General features: G+C 48.6%; 2 protein-coding genes across 2 annotated transcripts in view; both read left to right on the top strand.

Moving 5' to 3' along the window:
• Positions 1–6,215: 6,215 nt before the first annotated feature.
• On the top strand, positions 6,216–16,370 carry LOC122373663 (protein piccolo-like). The gene is made up of 10 exons (XM_043351954.1): positions 6,216–6,225; positions 6,584–6,744; positions 8,912–8,999; positions 10,325–10,447; positions 11,713–12,090; positions 12,452–12,606; positions 12,850–13,022; positions 13,721–13,911; positions 14,055–14,216; positions 14,359–16,370. The coding sequence occupies exons 1-10, from the start codon at positions 6,216–6,218 to the stop codon at positions 14,457–14,459; spliced, it is 1,542 nt and encodes a 513-aa protein (XP_043207889.1). The 3' UTR covers positions 14,460–16,370.
• Positions 16,371–18,418: 2,048 nt separating this feature from the next.
• Positions 18,419–22,599, top strand: part of LOC122373666 (potassium voltage-gated channel protein Shal-like) — a 56,053-nt gene continuing 51,872 nt past the window's right edge. Inside the window, exon 1 of the mRNA XM_043351956.1 lies at positions 18,419–19,656. Within this exon, the coding sequence (XP_043207891.1) occupies positions 18,542–19,656 (1,115 nt within the window). The 5' untranslated portion in view covers positions 18,419–18,541. The remainder of the gene's footprint in view (positions 19,657–22,599) is intronic.

The raw sequence follows: 22,599 nt of genomic DNA, 5'->3' as shown, positions 1-22,599 counted from the left end.
GCCGTTACGAGGCGCAGCGATTGCCAACCGATTTTAAGGTCTCAGGTCAACCGCTAACCTTTGAGGTCAGGTCAAGTGGCTCATGTCACGGGTTCGGTTTTTGGGAAATAACTTTGCAAAAATGGCCACAGATATGCGATTTTGGTATCATCGTGTTCGCCTTGCTCAGACGCATCGAATGGTTTACTTTTTGTTGTGAGGTTAACTTTGGGTGTTGAACTTGGGTCAAGGTCAGGTCAGAGTCCCTCAGGTCACGAACCTGGTCGAATGAGGTCAGTTCACATGTCATTCGATTAGGCAGATCTTCCTGAGTCCATTGGTGGTTTTTCGACTCTTTAGCTTAATTTGATCGTGAGTTCATGACGAAAAACTCTTACGACCTTAGTGACGCTATAAATGACGCCACGCAAGGTCAACAGCGCAAAGGTGAAGCATCGGACCTTCCAAGGAGTACATGAAATCACGATTCCATGTTCTTGAGAATTGAGATATTTTAGATCATACCAGGCGCAAAAACAATAATTTCCATACTTCCCCCATTGGCTTATAATGGTGAGGTCACGTGACCGACCTGACCTCATGGGACCTTTAGGAAAATCCGAGGCCTACAAGTTGTGAGACCCCTGGAGGACACTACGTCCTGTAAGTGTCATCTCCCTCATCCCTGTGAAAATTCCTCTGGCACTGAGGTGAGGGCGTTGTCAAGTTGCGACATCTAAGGACCGTGCAGAGGCTCACTTATGACATCAAAGGTCAGTAACCTGATCTGACCTGAAAATGCGGTTGGTGTCAAAAGATACGGCTTGAATTAAAGGTCAGCTCTCTATCGCCCGAGTGTTTTGAGCTACCGCGAAAAAAAAAAAAACTATGAGCCGGGAGCCCTCTCCCTCCCCTCGGACGAGATACCGAATGATGTATGACGGTGACGTTTAAATTTATTGTGCAAGGATGTAGAAAAAACGACCCTATGATGTCATTAAGCAGGCTCTTTTTACTCAAGAATATGTCAAAATGGATTGGGTAAGGTACTTAAAGTCTCGCACTGCTATCTCTAAGCGCTCGGGGACTATTGCCGCAAAACGTTCATAGCTGGTTTGTAAATGAGACCTCATATTTGAGCTCAGGTCAACAAGTGGACTCCTCAATGGTACATGTCAAGATTGGCATTTCTCTTAAAAAACGTGTTATGCAATGTCTTTTCACATGAAGATTTCAGGAGATAAATTTTAACCAGGATCCTGGTTTTTTTTGTCAAGATGTTGCGAATAAACTTAAGTTTAACCTTAACAAGTCAACTTTATAATGTGACCTAAAGCTAAGATCAGACCTGACAGAAAAAAAGTGAAACCGGAACATCGTCAAACTAACACTTGACCCTCGCCGGACCTATTAGTTTTCTACATGCGTCCCGATGGACGGAGTTCTACCCTTTTGCTCTTTCGCCCTCAGTTGAGCTAGAGCTTCGTCGCGGATTAAAATAAAAAAGATCGTATGCGTTATTACGAGACGCAGAGACTGGTCCTCGATTTTAACCCGCGCACCGACGGGGGTCTGCGCCAACTTAGTACCGACGGGGGGGGGCGGATGACCGCCCCCCCCCGAGATCTCGAGAACGAAGCAAGATAGCGACAAGCGGTAAACGGCATCGGATACGCACGGTCAAGATCTACAATTTTTACTAAGGTCATTTTCAGGTCAGGTCAAAGATGACGTCACAGGGGTCGAAAAAGTCAAAATGGCGGCGCTAAATATGGAGAGAGTTTTTCTCGAATAACTTTCGAATTAGTCAAGACAGGAACAAACTAAGGGCATCATCGTGATCCTCTCGTCAATCCGCATCGAATGATATATATGTTGACCTCGAAAGGTCAAGGTCAAAGGTTGACCTCAGGTCACGTGACCCCGAGGTCATCATGTATATCATTCGATGCGTCTTGACGAGCTGAACACAATGAGACCATCCACGCGTCTGTATCTTGCTCCTGTACGGAGTTATTGGCCAAAAACCTTTGGTGACCTTTGATGACGTCACATGACCTCACAGCTGCCCAACAGCAAAACAGACCTCAAGGTAGTGAAGGTTGACCGTATATGAAGTCATGTATGGTATATGGGCCTTTCCGACCCGTTTTAGTGGTAAAAACAGGGAGTTGATTTTTCCCCCATTGACTTATAATGGGGAGGTCCCGAAATTGACCTGACCTTAGGTCACCGATATCAAAATTCCGAGATATACAAATTGTAGCTACTAATGACCTAATAACATCCTGCGACTTTCAAAGGCCTCCGACATCTACTGTAGCTCTGGCACGGTGACAAAGTTGCAAAAAAGTGACTTGAGGTTGGGTCATTCAAAGTGACCTGGTGACCTGACCTTGAAAGGTAGGAGGTTCAAACTTGCACACCATGTGTAAAATTGATAAGGGAATAGTCATACCAAATTTCGCGGCGCTACGCGCCGCGGTTTTCCCGCTATTCGCGAAAAACCTCAGGGGGGGGCGGATATCCGCCCCCCCCCGTCGGTGCGCGGGTTAAAATCTCAGGTCAACCGGTAACCTCTGAGGTCAGATCAAATGACCCAAGGTACGGGTTCGGGTTACGGTAAATAACCTCTCGAAAATGGTTTCAGAGTCGCGATTTTGGCACCATCGTGCTTTCCATGCGCAGGCACATCATTTTTTTTTTACTTCTTGTTTAGGTACGGTCAACTTAAGCTGTTGACCTCGGGTCAAGGTCAGGTCAGAAGCTGGTCGGAGGAGATCAAAACGCATATCATTCGATTTGGCAATTCTTGCTAAGTCCATTAGTGGCTTTTCCGACTCGCTAGCTTAATTTGATCAGGAGTTATTAACGAAAAATTTCCTATGACAGCGACGTCATAAATGACGTCACTAGAGATGTCAATTGGTTACCAACTTTTTGGTATACCGATACCAAACCGATACCAACTTGGTATTTGGTATTTGAATCGTAATGTTTTTTTTTTTTGTATTTTGTTGGTATCATAAACCCTCACTAATGTATAAGAGACTAAGAAGTAAGAAATCGGTAAAAAGTTGGTATTTCCCTCATTTTCCCAAGTTGGTTTGGTTTCGGTATTTTCCCGTGGTTTTGGTTGATGTTTGGTTTGGTATCGGTATTCCGATTTTCCGTAATTGACATCACTAGACGTCACTTAAGGTCAATGATGAAAAATTAAGACACAAAATTTTGCAAGGGGTGCATAAAATCATTATTCCATTGGCTCAAGGTAGTTTTAGATCATTCTCGGCTCCAAAATAGCAGCTTTCATTTTCACCCTCCCCCATTGACCTATAATGGCAAGTTCACGCACGAGCGACCTAGATTTGGGTGACCCTTGAAAAATCAGAGATATACCAGCTGTAAAGCCTTGAAAGGATACTAAGTTATGTATGTGTCATCTCCCTGGAAAGCTCCTCTGCCACTCGGAGCGTTACGAAGTTACATAATTTTAGGACTGCGCAAATGTTTACTTATGATGTAATATAAGGGCAGTGAACTGACCTGACCTGAAAATTCGATTGATGCCACAAGACCTGGCTCGAATCAAAGGTAAGGTGTGCCAACGTTCAGCTCTCTATCACGAGCGTGTTTCCGAGTAATCGCGAAAAAAAAAAAACGTCAGAAGGCAGCACCGACCCTCCTCGGCCGGTTAGGGTTTAGAGTTAAAGTTTATCTTAAATCCATTGTTCAAAAAGAGCTTAAACGAGTGCTAGCCAAAATTCACTGATAAAAATATTACTGATAAATTTTCAAAACAAAATTCACAGTTCTCAATGCGCCACCAGTCATAAGCACTTTGCGTTACGTAGACTTGGAAACAATAGCTTGGAATCCCGTGGAGTGCGACAGATATTGTGTTAAGTTTCATTAGCACGTGCTCGGCGATCGGTGGTACGAGTAACCTTCATATACCAATTTTCTTTTGGCGCGACTCGGTCTCGACTCCTTTCACGCCCTCTGTCGATCAGCGTCCTGCATAGGGTCAGTACCGTGATTTCCCGCTGAAAGACGAGACGGACTGATGAAAGGAGGAGACAATGGGTTGGGAGGGAAGATAATGTAATAGTGGGGGAGTGGGGAGGAGGTGGGGAAAGATGTTCCCTCTGTGATGGTTTGTCAGCAAAGGGAAGGGTGCAGTTCGTGGGGCGCCGCCGCCTGTAGTCACTTCCACGTCAGTGCAATGTCTGGCCGACCGCTAGGTGTCACTGGGTGTTTCATATGAGTCATGGGTTCACACGATGCCGCCGCCGAGTATACGTACGGGCGTTTGCGGCGTCGATGTGTGTATGGCTGTGGGCCTCGCCGTTCTAATGAATCTTACAGTCTCATCCGATCCAGTAAGGTGCCATTAGCACGTGCTCGGCGATCGGTGGTACGAGTAACCTTCATATACCAATTTTCTTTTGGCGCGACTCGGTCTCGACTCCTTTCACGCCCTCTGTCGATCAGCGTCCTGCATAGGGTCAGTACCGTGATTTCCCGCTGAAAGACGCCAAAGAAATTGCCAAATGTATGGGAAAATTAGGCCGTAGAGGTCGCGATCGCCGGGACACCACGCAGGTACCCGGCCGGGGTCTAGGGCCAGTCGGTCGTGGCGGCCAGTAGGGCGGCAGCGGAAATGCAGGATACGACCCACCTTATTTGCGCTTAGTGGCAATCTGCAATCGTCGGCAGGCAGCACAAAGATGTTCCCTCTGTGATGGTTTGTCAGCAAAGGGAAGGGTGCAGTTCGTGGGGCGCCGCCGCCTGTAGTCACTTCCACGTCAGTGCAATGTCTGGCCGACCGCTAGGTGTCACTGGGTGTTTCATATGAGTCATGGGTTCACACGATGCCGCCGCCGAGTATACGTACGGGCGTTTGCGGCGTCGATGTGTGTATGGCTGTGGGCCTCGCCGTTCTAATGAATCTTACAGTCTCATCCGATCCAGTAAGGTGCCAGTATACCGGGTGGCCCAGAAAAAACGTTCCGAACTTTGGAGGTTTATATATCAAATTCGAGTGCAAATAACCAGCCAAAATTTTCATCAAGTTTGCGTCATTTCTTTGCGCATTGGTATGCCAAATTACAACACTATACCATCATTTACAAGCTGGCAATCTTGAGTTGAATTAAGCAAGACGTTTTTGCTTTTTTTGCCGATGTCAAAAGAGAGTGATTATTGGGTTAGACGTCCCATGTTACAAAAAAGAATAAAAAATAGAGCACGTGAATGACACCAACACGTATGTTCTTATTTTAAGTATTTTTGTCTCACTTATGTGCCAAATATTCAAATACTGAGCCGAAATGGTGCTCATGGATGTCATTCGTTTCAACACCAAATCATGTTTCGAGCAGGAGTGGCACGGTGCATGGATTACTGCTGATGATGCATGGATCCTTTCAGTAGATCAAACAGTAACTTCGACCGGATAAGGAAAACAAACTAAAGCAGACTGGTTCCTGTGCCAGAAGACCACAGAATAGCTTATGAAAAACAACATTGCCAGCATATGACCAAAAACCTGGTTGAAAAGTTACCTTTCCCCAGGAATGTCAGCCAGGAAAGCATTTGAGCCACAAGATGGTTAGAAAACTGGAAACTTCTTCCGATGCCGCTGGCACAGAGCCAGCGTGGTTGCCTGAGGAAATGTGTCATCCTGGACCCGAACCATCAATGAGACTAGCTGCCAGTAGCAGTCATGGCTCTAGGCCGTGGTGCCGTGGGGTGAAAGTGACCCGTTCACTCATATTTTTGAGTAAACATCGGAGCAAAAAAGTAATTTTTACATGGCATGCTTGAAACACGAACTGTTTAAAACGTAGTTTACCGAACACCATGAAAATCACACCATTTACTGAAAATGTGTGCCGCATTGACTATTCGAAGCTTCAATGTTGTATATTTATCACTTTCCGAGAAATAATGATTTAAAGTTGGGAACGTTTTTTCTGGGCCACCCGGTATATCCATATATAGCTTTGACCAAAGTTTTACTAATATCTTTGAAAATCACTAAATCTGTGCTGGCTTTCAAATCATAACTAGTCATAACTAGTCATCCAAATGGATTAGCCCCTTAGAATTCGAGTGCTGTAGACTTTAAAATTAAACATTTTCGAAAAAGGTATTTCTCGATGTTGCCAGTACCTACCCAGATCGGTAATTGAGAGCCAGTGGCCTCAATTTGGCTATGTCAAATCAAAACCATGTGTGAGGGTGGGGTAGTTACCTTAATCCAATCACATGTACCTATGTACTTAAGACTTCTTGTGAGCAACAGAACAACCGCATATTCGACCGTTTATTGTAGATTACGTAGAGACTAGACCGGCAGTGTTTGTGTTAAGCGGAGATACCTGCGTTGTTTCCAATATGTTGTGCCCTTACCTGATAGTGTACCGTCGCTCCCTCCGGTGTGGTCGTAGCTGCGTGGCTGTGCCCGGCCGGCCGTGCGGTCGCGCCGGGCCCCTGTATGTAGTGTCCGTCCGTAGCTGCCGTTGGCGGCGCGGTGCGCGGCGGCGGGCCCCCTGCCCCGTATACTGACAGCTGCTCTCACCCCCCTGCGGCCCGGTAGAGCCCCGTGCTCACCAGCTAGACTCTAGTTACCATAGCCAGCCGGCGGCGGCCGTCTCCGTGCCGGACGACTATGGCGTCATGGGCGGGCACACGCGGCGCTCGCGGCCCGGCCAGCCGGCCGCCTCCGCCGCCGACCTGGCTCGGAACAAGAAAACACAAGTAAGAACGTAAGCTATTTTTCATATTATCGATGTTGTGGTCGTGCCGCATGCTAGCTCAGTTCAGCCCCCGGAAACGCCAGTGGGCTCTGTTCTCCGCTCGATGGATAGAGACTAAACAACTGATTGCTCTAATCTTCATTCATCTGCTCGCTACTCAGGTACTGATAATCTCAACTTAACAATAGAATGATGATGCTTGATTAAAATCGCCAGGGCCTGGTTTGGGGCACTGTGAGGATGGGACGGGTTGGGATGGGATCTCTGTTCCAGGGATATGGCGTGTTGCTTTGGATGGAACGTCTGCTATAAAGTGTCAATGACTTCATCGTCACCTCGCAGCACTTAAAAATCTAGGTTTGCACGGCACATGGAGTCGTTGCTTCCTCGTCTGTGTATGCGGTCCCAGTCCAAAGTGATGAATACTGTAAAGGTATATGCAAATGCGTTTGGTGTGGTCCCGGCTGGTATTTGTAGGAAGTCCCCCTTCATGCCTTGTTACCTGTTCGGCTCCCAGTCCTGACTTGTTTGTGGCCAGCCCCTGAGCTGCTCGGTATGTAAACGGTTCCAGTTCCAGTTGGGTGTATGTGTTACAATGTGTCCACGAAATCCGTGGGATGTAATATGGTCCTGTCCCGCAGTCCCAGATTGTCGCACTCATGACCAGTCCCGCTTGGTGTTTATGTCTGCGTCCACATATATGTACTCTGTTCAAATGGAATTCATGTCAAATTTCTACCAATGTTTCATAGTAAATAACATGCTTCTACTCCCCAACTGAGTGCGCGATAGTGATAATTGTCAGCTGAAGAGGATATCGCAATAGTTATGAACTTCATCAACACTTCTGCATGACTTCTCGCAAAAGTACGACGAAATATTCTAAGGACGTCTAAGCGATCAACACCACCATTATTAGTGAAATTACATCAGCCCAAACATCGGCATGCATGGCGCCAGAGGGGCAACATGATGCAGTCAGGGCCCGACATTAGCTTAGATCGTGACAGAGACCTTCTTATGATACAGCACTATGACTGAGATTTGATCGTTTTGTAACAGATTCTGCACACCAGATGAATATGCCACTCGAAGTAAAGCTCATTTCGATTGCGTGAGAATTGGGGCGTGTATGCCAAGAAGAAGTCATCTTCAGAAATTGTAATGGTTGTTGAAACGGCAATTCCAAAGTTAGTTTGTCGTCCCTACCTATGAAATGCCGGATTATTGACCGGGCCACTGTGTTAGCACCGCTGAAATACGTTATCTCGTAGTGGATATTGGGTCCGCTGTTTTTTTTTTGTACCAAGATCTAACCGCGAAGAGCCAGCTGGACCATCTGGCTGCACTTGAAACAACGGCTGTGTCAACGAAAATGTATTTCCAAATACTTTTGAGCAAATAGTTGTAAATGTGGCTTGGATGCGAAAAATAGCCGCCAAATTTATGTGTTATTAGCATTCAGCCTTAGCATGTGGAGAGTGTTGCATGTTTTAGCGTTTTCCATAGCTTGTAACATAGTAGGTAGTAGGTAGGTACTGTAACTCGGGTAAAAACCGTACCTAGTCCATTATACGTAAAGATAGCTGACACTTTTGTGATAGTAAAGAAATTAGAGTGAGTCAATGATCTCGTATATGTTGCTGTCTGTTTAGATATTGCTGAATTGCTAATAGTGTGAAATGTAGTAATATGTTTAGGTGTGCATATTGTTAATTCCCGAATTTAAATGCCTCATTTATTGCGTTCATAACGGTACTAAATTCACCTTTTCCTGGCAACGTAAACTTGATTTGCATTATATATGAACGGCCATCAGCTAGGCAATCACAAAGTATATTAAAAACATGCCTTTAGCCTTATCTAATGGGGAACATACGGTGCAGCGGCTGATCCCTCACAGCGTACCAATACCCTTTTCAAGATCAATTCAAATAATGCTGGATCGATGTTTGGTGGACGCTGGTCAGCGAAATGTTTCCGCGAATAAGTACCGATGAATGTATTTTCAGTTTCCTATCATTTTGTGGTGTAGAGCCTGTAACATCTGTGTTTGACCAAGTGTTTTGGCCTTCAGATGGCCTCCAGATTATATGTTTCTCAGCGTGTCTGTCGCTGCTCTCTGTCCGTGGGCTTTGATATCTGTTCAGTAACCGTTGTCTCCTCAGACATCCGATCATCAGTACCACAAGGAAATCCAGAGCGACCAGTCTGCTATGAAACGTTTATTTGTCACAAGAGAAAAACATCGGTCAGGTACGATACTGGGGCTCTGTGAAGCTATGAGTGAAACACACTTTTCCATATGCTTAGAAGTTGTCACTATTTTCGCTTTGGTAACTTGCTGGGTGATTTTTGATTTGATTTTGAGTGTTCCCCGCAGTTCAGATAATAAAGTGCATGCTGAAAAATACTAGCCTGGCTGACACAGCACCCACAATATTTAGGTAGACACTAACAAACCGAACTATGATGATATTGCATGTATGATATATATATTGAATGAGCTGATATTTATATGTAAATTGACTTCTAAAATGCTTACGTTCTAAATTCAACAGCCTTCTTGAAGTAAATACTGTTGCAGCATTTTTAAGTCATTATTTTTATGAGTTCAATTGATCAGAAAGCGATTTAGTAAATAAAATGCTGATAAATCTATGCAAGAATTGGAAGAGGTGAAATGGGCTGCAATATTTAGTCTTGTTTTTGGCGAATTGATAGTCAGTAGGATTAGTAATGAGCACTGTTCAGAGCCACAGCTATGAGGATTCATTTTCATCAATCGCTCAAATAGATATTTTGGGTAGTAACACAACCAATTACTTTCAGTTTAACTATTCCGTTTCTATCATTAATGAACAAGATTAACATTTCTTATATAATTACGTTTGGTCGACGATGAACGAAATAGTTGTTAATCAAAATCACCTTAGGTCGGGCATGAATACGTGTTGAATAAAAAATGTAGTAATGCCATATAGTATGTATGTCTAAGGCATTACTTTGAAATATACATATTTCTAGTGTAAGCATATAGTTCGTATTAAGGGATGATACTATTTTTTAATGCTGCTTTTTATGTTTAGCGCTTCAGGAATTATACTCGTACATATTGGGTCAGCAGCTACCCTTTAAGATCTTTCGTCCCCATTTTCTTCAATCATACCAAGCAATGTTTAGGCCTTGCGACCAATTTTCACCGTTTGTTTTATATAATTGTTTTATTATCACTCGTATAGCTAAGCCCTTTCATCCTTTGGAATGTAGCGTCAAATACAAGGCCAACGGAGCAATAAGAAAATGGAAAAACACAGTGCAACACTCGTTTCAAATAGCGCGTTCAACAACAACAGCCGCCAGTCGTTCATCAAAGCATGAAACACATGCAAAACGGCCATGCACTTGCACAAAGTTCCACAATTGAGTACCCGCTGGCACGGCTGTCCGCTTCCGCGAGAAGATTTTAAGTTCAGCACCAAAGCACACTAAAGCTAAGCCACAACACGTGTCATAGACAGAACAGATGTGTAATGTTAGAACACTTAATGGGACGGTATCTGACATTTTCTAACCGGCAGGTGAGGGCGGTATTGGCATGAAGCTTGTTGGTGGAAAATTAACTCCAAGTGGCGAAACTGGAGCATTTGTTGGGAAAATATTTAAAGGGGGAGTGATGGACAATCTTGGACAGCTAAAAGAAGGTGAGCATTTAAGAGCTGAGACACGTTATGAATAAAGTCTGTTTAAAGCCTTCTGTATTTTCATTAAATAATATCCTTGGAAAATGCTTTAAAACAATGCGTTGACAACTTCTGGTAAACGTTTTGGAAGAGCGTTTTTACAGAACTCTTAGATCTTACCGTCAATCTCCCTCGTTAACTTGGTAATCTTTGGATTTCCTCAACGATAGGAAGGACAGTCTATCACTGTAAAAGAGACTCCCGAATCAATCTCCGTATCAATAATAGTTTCATTAACGTTGAAATCTAAAAGTGCAAAAATCTTATGCTAGATCCAAAAAGATCCAAAGCTCCACACAGTCGCTCACATTCTTTGGATGGTAGTGATGAAAAAAGAGGTAGTATTTCGGCACCTCCTAACGTCTAACGGCAGGCCCTGGATGTTGAAGTTATTGCCGTTTAGGTGGCACACTGGGCCTCCCTGAAGTCGACGCTGCCTTTAGGACACTGCTGTAATGTCCTGTATATGATGTAAATTAAGTACGCTATACTACAGTGGCTTGGTTTAAATGCAATTGTTCGTCATTATTTAAACGTTTATACCACGCTCAAATGATAGCATGTGCTGTGTTTTCGTAGCATCGTCTTACAGTGTGTTAATATTTTAGTTTTATAATTTCTGTGTTCAAAGTAGTGTTCAAAGTAGTCTTGGTAGGTGACCGCAAGACAGGCTAAAAACTGCCGAAATTATAGAAGATGGAGCATTGATAGTTCTGACTGACATTCAGCTGATTGCCACTGCAAATTACCACTGCAAAGGCCACTGAAGGAGTGAAAATAGCACAGCTTTTGAAACTGTCTAAACGATCTATTTTGCACCCCGAGCTTATACAAAACTGTTTATTTCAATGAATATTATAATAACTCAATGTCCCCAACAATTTGCACTTAAGTACACATGCGCTTCGCATTCTTGCAGCATTGAAAGAAATTCATTTAGTACTATACCCAACAGTTCTCTCTGAAAGGGCGACCTGTCTTACAGGATGAGCTAGGGTAGAATGTTACTAACTTGAGCCCGTATCCCGTAACCCGTATCACCGAAAGCGAAATTCATCGAAAACATAAGCATGTTCTTTCAATGCACCAGCTTAAGAGCAGCGCATCAGCTAATTCTTAGCACCGCATCACCACGAAGACATGGAGACGTTTGAAAACAATTAACCATGTTTTCTCACATGACTTTTCCAGAAATTCTTGGTTACAACACGTGAATTTGTATGCAGGTGATGAAATTGTTGAATGGAACGGCACTTGCCTGCGTGGTAAAACATATGAAGAAGTTCAAAAAATTCTCAGCGAATCGACTGAAGAGATCGAGATCCTAGCCGACTGTAACCCGCGGCGTCAGACGGAGCGCTCGCCGCCGGCGCGGTCTGGCGGCGGGGCCGGGAGGAGCGGCGACCGGGCGCCGGTCAACGGCAGTCCGCCGACCGGCTCATGGGCCGACTCCGGCCGCCAGCAGCGCAGCCGGCGGTCGGCGGACGGCAGCAGCCGGCGCCGCCGCCCCCCGGCCAGCCGCGCCAACACCACCCACTCCGGCGAGCACAACGGTCCGCTGACGCACCACCGGACCGGCAACGGCAACGTGGCAGACGAGGAGGGTGAGTGGGTGGCCCGCGAGACTCGCTGCTCGCCGATTAAAGAGTTGTTACCTACTTATAGAATGATTCCCGAAGCGGGTGGTCAACATCGCAGTTTTTTATATCATTTATGAATTCACCTGTGTTGTCTAAATTTAGTGCTTACAGAGAAGTATGACCATGTCATGATTGCCCGAATAGCTGAATCGGGGGATCTGACCGTCAATAGGACGACACGTTCTTGCTTGGTTATGAAAGGTGAAAAAAGCGCGATGTAAGAAACCTATAACCATGGATTCAATGCCAAAAACGCAACCAGTTCATACCCATCGGTGTTTCCTTTAATTGCTATTGCTGTGATCAGCGGAGATATGCTCGACAGATCGGCGCGAGAACAACTCCAGCATCGATCCGATGGACAGTGTGAGCAACTGCGGTCGGCCGGCGGTGGGCGAATCCATCCAGCGACACCCAGCACCCGACTCCGGCCGGCCTGGGTCCGGCACAGCCGCCGCCAAACGGCCCAGCATCATACGGGTGAGAGGAGCCGCGTCTCACCCAGTGAGTGAGATCTACTGGTAGACGGGTGAGACAGACCGTTTGTAGGCCGGGTGACGGCAACCAAAGGTGTCGTAGAGGGTGGTAAATATGTATGTATCCTAAGTTACGGGCGCCTTGACTTTGCGTCACGGGCACGAATAAAGGCTATTTCATTCGTATGCGATCCATTTTCTTGTAAAATCTGTCGGCCTGCATAAAAAAGACATTGTTTCTTTTCAGCACCTGCCACCAAACATATCACTTGGTCAGATCCAGCTCCAGATGTGTCACGACGTGGCGGCTCACATTCTCTACGTGAGCGTGTTACGGGCCAAGAACCTGAAGACCCGAAGGCCGAACGGAGACACACGACCGGACCCGTTCGTTGAAGTTATCCTTCTGCCAGATAACAGGTCAGCCCGGGAAATGGGAAGATAGGTGCTGCTCGAAAAACTTGGCTGGCAAAAGTAGCGCTCCAATTTATGTTGGATACATGGGTGGGTTTATTCCAGTAGTATAATCACCATCTGTCCATTATTTATTAAGATCCTCCAAAAGTATGCATATCTTTCTGCATGGCTCTTCATTTCTTCAAGTTATTTATCGCTGGATTTGTGCTGTGGGCCGCCTGGGCTGCTTTGCGAGCGAGCGCGCCTGGCGGGGTATGCTGTGCCGCAGCGCCAATCGGTAGTGCGGCGCAGTATACCAGCGCAGGCCCGCAGCGCCGATCGGTAGTGCGGTACAGTCTACCAGTGCAGGCCCGGAGCGCAGCCGCGCCGCGCCAGGAGTGGAGGCGGAGGGAGCCGCAGCCGGCTTCGCTTGTAAAGCTCGACGACACCAGGCCAGAACATCTCTATACACTATACAGTGCAACTTGCACACTGGCACAGTATATGCTATGAACTCCTCCGTGGTTCTACGTTAAACCGAATTTCATAGACAAAATCGAACTCGCAAGCAGCGAGCTCTAAAGTTAGTTGATGCCGATGGCATCTTTGCGTTACTTCTCGTTTAATTTAAGCGTAATTCTATCTCAAGCGTGTCTTGTATCATATTGTGAAATGACGTGTTTTTAGCTTCAGCAAACTCACCTAAGGCCCTATGCCAACAGCACAACATCGGAGAATGTGCGGACGACGCGTCACTTTTCGTACGAGTCGGTGCCGGAGTGGAACCAGACGATGGTGTACCCCAAGGTGCAGCTGGACACGCTGCGTCTCTCCAGTCTGCAGGTCTGCGTGTGGAACCACGACGCCTACAAGGGCAACGAGCACCTGGGACAGGTGTCCATCGATCTGGCAGGTACGCTATGGCGCCGCCGGAGACGGATGCTTGCAAATAGGATGCACTTGCCTTGCAATACCTAAGATGACACCACTGAATGCTGGAGGCGAGCCTCACACTGTCATCCGTCAGCCCAGCTTTCACGTTGGCATTGATTGCAGATCCGCACAGTGTGGACGAGCAGGCTCACTGGTACCAGCTGCAGCCAATAGATGGCAGTGGAGGTCGAAAGTCGGAGCGCCGCCGCTCGGACCGACATTTCCTACCCAGAAAGTCGCGGGCGAAGCGTCCTGATGTCCTGCCTATGGACACTGAGCAAGGAGGTGAGATAGTGACGCTTAAATGTAAACATGCTGGTTGTAAAAATACTGATTAATCTACTTTTGGTTCTAAGAATTGGTTCCGAATATCAGACCAGTTGAGTACGCGTCTAAGACTGATTTTCTTCTCTGTTTCAACTTTCAGCGACACAACGACAGACCAAGTACATCTTTGCCACCTCGGGTCTGTCTGCCACCTCTATGCTGCCGGGACGGTGTCATGACAACATGTGCTCCATCGTCTGACCCGGTCCCGTCAGCGACAATCGGCGGACCGCGGCTCTGCTACACCCGCACCATGGCTGAACGGAGCTCCATGGGCTCCGGGCCCCGGGTCAACAGCTCGCTAGGTCAATTCGTTCAGTACGATCATGGAACCACAGCTCTGCAGTCATATAACCAGAGCGGAACAGTCATATCACCTCTTGTGATGCATGCCCGACAGTGGCAGGATCGTGCAAATAAGCCAACAGCTATCAGTCCAGCTTAGCTGGCTCAGGAAGCTGAAGGCTCACCTCGCTCAGGTCAGCTCGGTCTCGTTAAACTCGACTCAGCTGGCTCAGTTCACTCTGACTCAGTGAGTCGAGCTCAGCTCAGCTGACTCAGTCTGTCGCGGTGTAAGCCGTGTTCCTCGTAACTACCGCGATATAGTGTTCCAGAGAATACCTGACAGAGGAAGACTTGGATGAGTCCGTATCAGAGTTCCTTGATTGGGGAAGTGCCGTTCCACATTCACGAAAAACAAATTTTATGGGTATGTAGTAAATGGGCGGGCAAGCCCGCCCAGTTACTACGTTCCGAGGTTAAGGAAGCATGATGTAAGGATAATTATATGGGTATCAGCAATGTTTGATAACACATTGCAGCCAAGTAATTTCCATAACTTGCCGCTGCCCGCTATCACTGAATAGTTTTGGAATGCAACATCGAAGTTCATACCTTGTCCAAAAGCTACGATAGATAGGTATGTAATAAAAAAGGTATTGGTAAATATACAAAAACAAGCAATTAACATGTCAAAATTTCATTTGAGATTGGCCTAAAATAACATTAACAATATATCCAGCATACAAATGAATATTTAGCAAACCTTCAGCGTTAAAAAGAAGCGTATTAATAACCAGTTTCACAGTTTCACAGTAATAACCAGTGACAGTTTCACCAGCCACGAGAAACGTAAGTTCCAACAACAAATTGTGATGAAGATAGCTGCAAGATGTGTCCATACTGCCACTCCTAACCCGTTTGTAGCCGATGTCTCAGTGTAGCTAGCATTCAGCTGACCGAAGTCAGCTGATCGGTTTACGATAACTCCTCTTATTATCTCTTGTCCCGTCATGTACGTACACGTACAGTGTGAATGTATACGCATTAACCAGCCGTTTGTGCTGCTGCTATTAGATAGACGTCTTCTGATATCCGATCTTCACTTCTCAATGTCTATAAAATCAAACACGTTTTACCAAGAAATGTTTTTGACATTTTACGTTTTTGTGTTGCACAAATAGTGCTTAATCATGTACTGTCATTAGATGACGGTGGAATTGGTGCATTTAGTCATGTCGAAGGTGAAGTGTTCACGTATTTTAGTGATATGTATGTTCGGCGGCTCACTTCTGGTTAAGGTTGATCGTGCAGTACGGCCAATGTGATTTTAATCATATCGTCGCGCGAAAATGTGTCATACAATGTACATAACCATGGTGGATTACGAGCGTCTGTGGCGGGAGAGCCATTTCCCTTCGGCTATCCCAGCTCCATGTAGCGAGTGGTGTAACGTCTCGTGCTGCATGACACGCTGTGTGCCGTAACAAACGGCACCGATTTTCGTGTTAATTAATTACCTGTCGCGTGCTGACGTCTTACAGGTCTGTGCCGTATGTTATATCCGTTCACACGTCATGAAGCAGTGTTGTTGGTTGTTTCGACTGCGGGCGTCTTTATCGATTATTTAGCGGTCTGTTTTCTACAGTTGGCTTCCGTGCAGAGGTGGCTGGGCACTGCGCGGTGCGCGGGCGGCCGGCGCCGCTCCCAGGCGGGCTGCCACCGGGCGTTGGCACGCCGCTGTCTGTGTAGTGTACCGTTCGCTAGGCCGGTAGATGTCTCTGTCAGTGCCTGGTGGTCAGCAAAGTGCTTTCACGAACAATACACACATCATCATAACTGCGCCTCTGTTACCTGCGGAACTTCAGGTGTCACCTTACGTGAAAGCAGGCACTGGGTAAAGTGTTCACCAAATATCTCCTTGTTTTGGCTAAGTCAAAGTTAGTACAAGTCCATAATTCGCTCAAACCTAACTCATAGCTAACACATGGCGAGCTCCCTGTCATGCGGCTTCTGGGCGCATGACAGGGAGCACCAAAGCTTCCAAGAAGCCATTGACCTTGCTACGGAGCCCCAAAGCTGCTTAAGTGCGAGGCCCCCTAAGTCACCGTGAGGACTGAGGTCACCTCAACCTGGATCATCGAAGGATTCTTGAGCGCGTGGCAGGTTTCTTTGGGTTACAGAGAGGCCTCTAGAGTTACCAAGAGGTTCCTGAGCTACCGAGGGGCACTATCAGCACACGATTACCTCAAAGGAGCGTGGCAAAGCCTCCTGGGTAGTAAGTTCACTTCGCAAAAAACATTTGAGCTACGGACGTATGACCGGGTCACACAGCTATCGAAGGACGCTCAGAACGTTTGACGAAAGGCTGGACTCCTACTAACGCTGCGCCATCCCATGAACGGATACGAAACGCTCGCTCCATAAGACCTATATTAGCCGTTTTCACGACGGGCTTTCCGGCGAGGGCACCTGATTTGACCAAATCTGCACCTAATCTCTTTTACAGCAAATATCTTTATTTTATGAATTTATTCCAGTGTTTTAATCGATGATGCTCTCTGATAATATGACAAAGCAGGCATATAAGCAGTTAGTGCAATTCTAGCTGATAGCTACTAAGAGACGCACTGAACCTGATTTGACCAAATCTGCACCTGATCTGCACCAGATGTGTACCAAATGTGTACCAGATGGCCGTCGTGAAAACGGCTATTGTATTCACGGCTGTTTGGTGCTGTCGGGGCCCTGCCTTATATGTAGACAGCGGCGCAACTTATTGATTCGACTTGGTGCACAAAGCATAAAAAATAGAGGATGAAAAGGGAAAGAAAAGCAGGCCAAGTATCTGCTAGAAGCATGAGAGAAAGCTGAACCATCCGATACACACTCCCTCTGAAGTAAAAATGTAAATATTACCTGATGTCAAGATGCTGTCAGCATCGACGTGCAGTTAGCTATCTATGGCAAAACCAAACTGCTGGCATGACGTCGGCCACAAATGACGTCTTTATGACGTTATGGTAGGTCATATATTCACCGTTCCATAACGTCAGTCGCTCGGTGAAGGAGAACCGACCCGCCGCGCCATCCGACAGCATACCTGGCACAGCGCTGCACCAGCCAGTAGTGCGGGACCGCCGGAACTGCTCCCCTGCCACAGCCCTGGCTTCACCCGGCGTACCGCGGTCACGCGGCCCGGCTCCGGCGGCGGTCCCTGGCTGTGAGCTGGCCGGCTCAGTGACGGTCCGGAGCGTGACCGGCACGCGGAGCGCGCGGCCATCAAGGCTGACCCTGTGCCGGTGGTGCCGCGGCGGCCGGACACCGAGCGCCGAGCAGCGAGTGCCGTCCCTGTCCAGCCACCCGCGTGGGACTGGCCACCTGTTTGAGACCGCCTCTCCGGCAGCCGAAAATGCGCCGAGGCTGAGCCGTCGCCGCCGCCGCAGTCGCCACCTGCACCATAAACAAATACAGGCAGGTGCCTAGAAGGCGCAAATGTTTGGCGTTGCCAGTGCCGACGTGCCGCGGGTGGCCGTGGCCGGTGTCCGTGATGGGCGGCCGGCCGGCTATTTTTAGTTGCCGCGGTGCCGCTCGTGGCACCTGCGCGCGCTGCGGTACGGATGTGCGGGCCGGCCGCCAGATTCGTCACCGGACCGCGTCCGGTCAGAGCACGCACAGAGGCAGCCGAGAGCGCCACCTGCAGCCGCGGGATCGGCGGCCGCCGCCAGGCGCCATAGCCGCTCGAGACATGGGCAAATACGGCACTGCAGTGGCGCCAATCAATCGCGGCCGGCGAGCTGGTGCGCCGCCACGGCCGGCCGCCGACGTCGACGCCGACGCGGCGCGGCGCAGCCGACGGCGCCGTGACGTCGGTGGTGCTCAGTAGCCGACGGGCGCGTCAGGGCGGCGGAGTGCGCTGCGGGTGGCGTGTGGTCCCGGCCGTCCGACGAGCATGTAGGTCGAGTGCGTAGTGACACGTCGGTGACCGGTGACGACGCAGCGCGATGGCGTCCGTGGCAGCGTGGCTACCGTTCGCTCGGGCAGCGGCCATCGGATGGGTGCCGATTGCCAACAACCCGCTGCCAGCGCCGCCCATCCCCAAAGACAAGCGGCGCGCGGACGACGAGAAGCTGGTCATCAACGTGTCTGGCAGAAAGTTCGAGACGTGGCGCAACACGGTCGAGAAATACCCCGACACGCTGCTCGGATCAAACGAGCGAGACTTCTTCTACGATGAAGACACGAAGGAGTACTTTTTCGACCGGGATCCGGACATCTTCCGGCACATCCTCAACTATTACCGCACCGGGAAGCTACACTACCCGAAACACGAGTGTCTCACGAGCTACGACGAGGAGCTCTCGTTCTTTGGCATTATTCCAGACGTCATCGGCGACTGCTGTTACGAGGACTACCGTGACAGGAAGCGCGAGAATGCTGAGCGTCTCCTAGACGACAAAATGTCGGAGAACGGGGACGGTAACCTCATCAAACTCACCAATTTGCGCGAAAAGATGTGGCGGGCGTTCGAGAACCCTCACACGTCTACTGCGGCGCTCGTGTTTTATTATGTGACCGGATTCTTTATCGCCGTATCTGTGTTGGCCAACGTAGTGGAGACAGTCGAGTGCGGCAAACTGCCGGGTAAGAACGAGGTGCTGCCGTGCGGTGAGCGGTACGAGGTGATTTTCTTCTGCCTGGACACGGCGTGCGTGATGATCTTCACGGCCGAGTACCTGCTGCGACTGTTCGCCGCGCCCGACCGCTGCAAGTTCGTGCGCAGCGTGATGAGCATCATTGACGTGGTGGCCATCCTGCCCTACTACATCGGACTGGGCATCACCGATAACGACGACGTGTCGGGCGCGTTCGTCACGCTCCGGGTGTTCCGCGTCTGTCGGATCTTCAAATTCTCGCGTCATTCCCAGGGGCTACGCATCCTCGGCTACACGCTCAAGTCGTGCGCCAAGGAGCTGGGTTTCCTGGTGTTCTCGCTCGCCATGGCCATCATCATTTTCGCCACCGTCATGTTCTACGCCGAGAAGAAGGTGAAGGGCTCGACGTTCACGTCCATTCCGGCGTCCTTCTGGTACACGATCGTCACAATGACCACTCTCGGGTGAGTACAATGCTGTGGGCGCTGGCGCTTTTCCGCGGCTCCCACTTCGCTAAGTGGAGGCACATCCGAAAGCAGCAGCTCTTCTGTAATTAATCCATTGCTGATCGCAGTCTGCTGGCAATGCCTGTTTACGTAGGTTACATAACATTTCTTATTCCGTCCGTGCAGAAGTGGTATTCACCCGTCAATTTAGGCATTGCAAGCTTACAAGCCAGGCTTACACGCCATTTTTCAACCTCTCAAACCATTGCTAAGGCAAATATTCTAATTGATTTACTATATAATTAAATACTAGACAAGCTTAAAATTTTTTAAGGAAACAATGGACATCAAGAAAAGAAGAGGGATGGAGGAAGAGAGAGAGAGAGAAAGAGAGAGAGATAGAGAGAGAGAGAGAGAGAGAGAGAGAGAGAGAGAGAGAGAGAGAGAGAGAGAGAGAGAGAGAGAGAGAGAGAGAGAGAGAGAGAGAGAGATGGAAAGAGAAAGAAAGAGAGAGAGAGAGAAAGAGAGAGATGGAAAGAGAGAGAGAGAGAGAGAGAGGGGGAGAGAGAGCGAGAGAGAGAGAGAGAGAGGAGATGAGGAGGAAGGGATGGTTGAGGCAGGGGGAAGAGCTCTGCTCTCGGAGACGTGCTCTGTCAGCACAGGATAAACAGTGTAGTCAGGCAGCAAACACTGGCAGCCGGCGGAGCGCGGCCCTCCGCTGGCGCAGGACGGCCTCCGGGGCCCAGCAGAGCCGCCACGGCCGCTCCAAGGACTGTATATTTAATCAGAACTTAGTTGATACTAGATTCGCCATGTGATGTGAAACAGAAAGACAACATTTGTAGAGCAATAGACGACGGGAAACTCAACGTACCTACTAATCGCAATGAAATTGTTTAATGCTAATTTTTGACGCATTCACCGAACAGGTTCTCTCGAATAGGTATGCTTATTGAAATAGGATTGGTTTAGTATTTGCGTGCAGGTGCTTTTGATGTTTCATGTTTGAAATTTTGCTTATAATCACTAGTTGATATTTGGCGTCAGATGAATTGACTGATGAGGCGCTCTGATATGTGGGCACTGGGCAGAAGCACCGACCAAAAATATTTTTGACGTGTTGTCAATTTTGTAAAACAATGCCTTCTATTGAGTGATTCAGTAGGGAGATCTGATGAGTGATGTTCGTTGCGGGTTACTTTCAGTAATGGTTTGATTATCTGGCATACATTTACATAATGATGAAGCATAAAGTCTCATTTTAACGCAGCCTCTTCATCATATTTCCACATCTATATCTCCAAAGCTTTTATTACATCACCGACTTTACGGACTGAGAACACCGACGCCCGACACCATGAGTTACGGACCACCAACCGTCTCTGTGTCACCGGGAACTTCGGACCGCCTACCGACAGCGTCACCTCAGACCAGGGACCACCAACCGACAGCGTCACCTCAGACCAGGGACCACCAACCGCGCAGTGTCACTCGAGCCTGGGCAGTTCCCCGCACCTCGCTGTCTCAGGGCACGCTGCTGCCAGGTCTCCCCCTCCTCCTCCCCTACCGTCACCAGGGGGCCGACCGGGCTGCTCCCCGGGCTAAGTGAAAAACAAATAGGCCCGCGTGATTTGGGCCAAATCAGTCTTGTTTACCATTGGGCTAATTCCAGGTTCATTACTGACCACGTAGCGCGCGCTCAGTAATGCGGAAATGGGGGATGCTAGAGGGGGGGGGGGGGTTAGCGTCACGCATTAGATATTAGGTATCGGTGGTCTTTTCATTGGGGCACAAGAGGATGAAAAACGCGCAAATTTGGCTATAATAGCACTTGCGGCACTTGGAATACTTGCCTCAAAAAGGTTCGAGAAGCAGAACGAAAGCAGGTGTTAGCAATGGTGTTAGTGTTATTATAATTTAAGTACGACGAAAATATGTCGGCTGAACATAATTTATAAACCCTTCTAATTTTTATTCTGCAGTGGCCTGGTATTACTCGTATCATGGTCCTAATTCATTAGGATGCGTATGGACCGCGATGCATGCAATGCATGCCTTGGACCTTATGGAGTCCCTGCTCGATTATCAATATTTAATTTGTTGAATACATAATGAGGGAATGGTCGACCGGTCGGCCGGTTCCTTTCCTCAGGGCGGCACCAGTGCCAGGCTGGGAAGTCTTTTGCACCGCTCTCCGTTCCGGAAGATGAGTCAGATCGGTGTGGCCGTCTTTGGGAAACTGACTTCGAATTCAACGTTATCTGCGCCATCCGTCAGAAATGTGGGGCGAGGCGCTAACCGGGACTGTTGGCGCCGGCCGTGCGGATATTAGGGCGAGCTGTGGGCTGGACAGTTGGTATGTAGACCCAGGCGCTGGACTGTGGTTGAGCCATGGACCGCGGACTGTTGTTGGGCGGTGGACGGAGCCCTGCATTATGTGGGCGGAAACCGGTCGATAGCGTCGGCCGCGCCGAGTTGAGGTTGTCTGTCGCCGCGGCTGACCTCGCTGTGCGCCGGTCGGCGGTGGGGGGCAGCTCTGCGCGGAGCGTCTCGGGTGGGGGCAGCGGGGCCGTGTTGAGCTGCCCGGCGGGATGTTGACGAGCGATCGGCACGCCACGGGCTCACCGGCTCGGCCTCATCGGACGCCGCCGACGGGTCATCGATCCGCCGCGCCGCGGCCGGTCCGTCCACACTGAGGCCGCGGTATCGGGCGGCACCACACAGAGGTCACTGTATCGGCACTAGGAGTACAAAGAGGTCACCGTATCGGCACCATACTACACAGAAGTCACCGTATCGGCACCATACTACACAGAGGTCACCGCGTATCAGCACTTCACTACACAGAGGTCACCGTATCAGCACTTCACTACACAGAGGTCACCGTATCCACTACACACAGGTCATCGTATATCGGCACTACACTACACAGAGGCCACGGTATCCACACTACACAGAGGT

Source organism: Amphibalanus amphitrite, unplaced genomic scaffold (genome assembly GCF_019059575.1).
Source record: "Amphibalanus amphitrite isolate SeventyFive unplaced genomic scaffold, NRLGWU_Aamphi_draft 001532F_arrow, whole genome shotgun sequence".
In the NCBI taxonomy this organism is placed as follows: domain Eukaryota; kingdom Metazoa; phylum Arthropoda; class Thecostraca; order Balanomorpha; family Balanidae; genus Amphibalanus; species Amphibalanus amphitrite.
Note: the sequence above shows the minus strand (reverse complement) of the source record. Positions and strands in the feature narration are given on the sequence as shown.

What these genes read in the sequence shown, in the direction of transcription:
- LOC122373663 (XM_043351954.1), top strand. An exon ending in CTCGGAACAAGAAAACACAA is followed by an intron (nt 6,745 to 8,911) that starts GTAAGAACGTAA and finishes TTGTCTCCTCAG; the next exon opens with ACATCCGATCATCAGTACCA. An exon ending in TATGGACACTGAGCAAGGAG is followed by an intron (nt 14,217 to 14,358) that starts GTGAGATAGTGA and finishes TTCAACTTTCAG; the next exon opens with CGACACAACGACAGACCAAG.